At 30.0% G+C, this 1,932-nt stretch overlaps 1 protein-coding gene across 1 annotated transcript in view; it reads right to left on the reverse strand.

The window, feature by feature from the left end:
• Nucleotides 1–1,538, reverse strand: part of LOC107701896 (sodium channel subunit beta-1-like) — a 16,421-nt gene extending 14,883 nt beyond the window's left edge. Inside the window, exon 1 of the mRNA XM_016504041.1 lies at nt 1,471–1,538. Coding sequence (XP_016359527.1) covers nt 1,471–1,534 — 64 coding nt within the window. The 5' untranslated portion in view covers nt 1,535–1,538. The remainder of the gene's footprint in view (nt 1–1,470) is intronic.
• Nucleotides 1,539–1,932: the final 394 nt, after the last annotated feature.

Genomic DNA, 1,932 nt, shown 5'->3' on the forward strand with positions numbered 1-1,932 from the left:
TAAATTAGCATATTAAGGGGCGGTGATATTATAATGAGATCCCTTTGCCACATCACCAAGTGAGAGAAATCAGACGCTCGTTTTCTCAGACGCTTGCAGAAAAAGGCTTCCCAAAACAAAGTTAATGCATTAACAATAACGGCGCCGTGGGTGTAAATTAGCATATTAAGGGGCGGTGATATTATAATGAGATCCCTTTGCCACGTCACCAAGTGAGAGAAATCAGACGCTCGTTTTCTCAGACGCTTGCAGAAAAAGGCTTCCTAAAACAAAGTTAATGCATTAATCTTTTTCAAGTTTCCTTGGTTGGTAGATGCACCGGGGACCTGATTATAGCACTTAACACCTGGAAAAGTCAGATTTTCATGATATGCCACCTTTAAAAGCCTGCTACATATTTCTTTGATTAAATACCCAGTTAACACTCTGCAAATGTGTAAATAAATATTGTTTCTATTACGCTGCATCACTGCATTCTTTTCTACTCATTATAGTACTGTACTCTTCCATCTATATACCACAGCTCTGCATACAAATGTGTATTTTATTCCCTTTATTTGTTATTATCTGTGTGTTGTTGTTGTTGGAAGCTTCTGTCACCAGAACAAATTCCTTGTATGTGCAAACACACGTGGCAATAAAGCTCTTTCTGATTCTGAATTGTTTTGAACTGTATTATTCATTTATTTACATCGACTCTTAGAGCAATTTATTTTAATCAAATGTATTTATTTAAATCACATTTTTATTTATTTCAGTTAAAAGCTTTGTTTATATTGTTATTATTTATTTACAACACATTTTCTTTAATCAATTTATTTACTTTAAACATGTTTGTTAATTTTATTATTTACGAATTAATATATGATTGAAGCATTCATATTTACGTCAATTTATTTTTTATTTGAATCTGATGCACTTTTTTTTAAATCATATTCTATTCATTTGAATAAATTATTTTATTCTACTTAAATGTATTTATTTAGGTCATGCTTATTTCGTTTCTATTATATTAAATCACTGCATTCTTTTTTTATAGTACTCTATTTTTAGATTATATATTTAAGTCAAAATGTATTTATTTATTTACATGTTTTATTTATTATTTAAAATAAATGTTACAAATAAATTTAAATTAATTTTATTTAATATATTATTTTATTTGAATCAAATTTATTTGAATCATGGTTTTTTTATTAAGTATTTATTTTATCAAATGTAGTTATTTACATAGTTTTTTTATTGTATTTCAATCAAATGTTGTTTACATAGTTTTTTATTCACTATTTACATCACTTTTTGTTTTCTTTTTTTAATCCATTTATTCATTTGAGTCAACTTTGTTAATTTAAATACATTTTAATCCATTTTTAAAACTAATTTATTGACTTAGTTTAATTCTATTTTTCATCACACATTTATTTTGAGATTGTTTACACAGTTTTTCTCTGATCTTTTGTCCAGACTCACCGGAGAGCGCGCAGAACACACACAGGAGCAGCAGACGCCTCATCTTCATCTTCATCATCTTCATCAGACACACATACAAATGTCCCAGATTGAACCAAAACGGCTAGCTTTCATCTGTAGTCCCAGAGCAGGTTGACGTTTGGAAAAAATAAAATAAAACCGCTCTTGTTAAATCTTTCAGATCAGTTGTTTAGAGTTGTTTGTGATCTAGTTGATTAGCATCATTTTAATAATCTAATTATGTTTTTTGTTTTGTTTTCGCAAGACCTAAATAAAGAGAGAGAGCAAGCGCAAATCCTGGCAGCTGCCACGGCCTTTCTCTCCGTCTCTGCTGTTTGCTCGGTGAAACTACACTGTGTACGCTATATACAGGGGCGTAGCCATCATTCAGAAGTGAGGGGGACAGAAATGTTATATATACACACACACACACACACACATATATATATATATATATATATA

This window comes from Sinocyclocheilus anshuiensis, unplaced genomic scaffold, assembly GCF_001515605.1.
Source record: "Sinocyclocheilus anshuiensis isolate Anshui unplaced genomic scaffold, SAMN03320099.WGS_v1.1 scaffold2144, whole genome shotgun sequence".
Lineage (NCBI taxonomy): Eukaryota > Metazoa > Chordata > Actinopteri > Cypriniformes > Cyprinidae > Sinocyclocheilus > Sinocyclocheilus anshuiensis.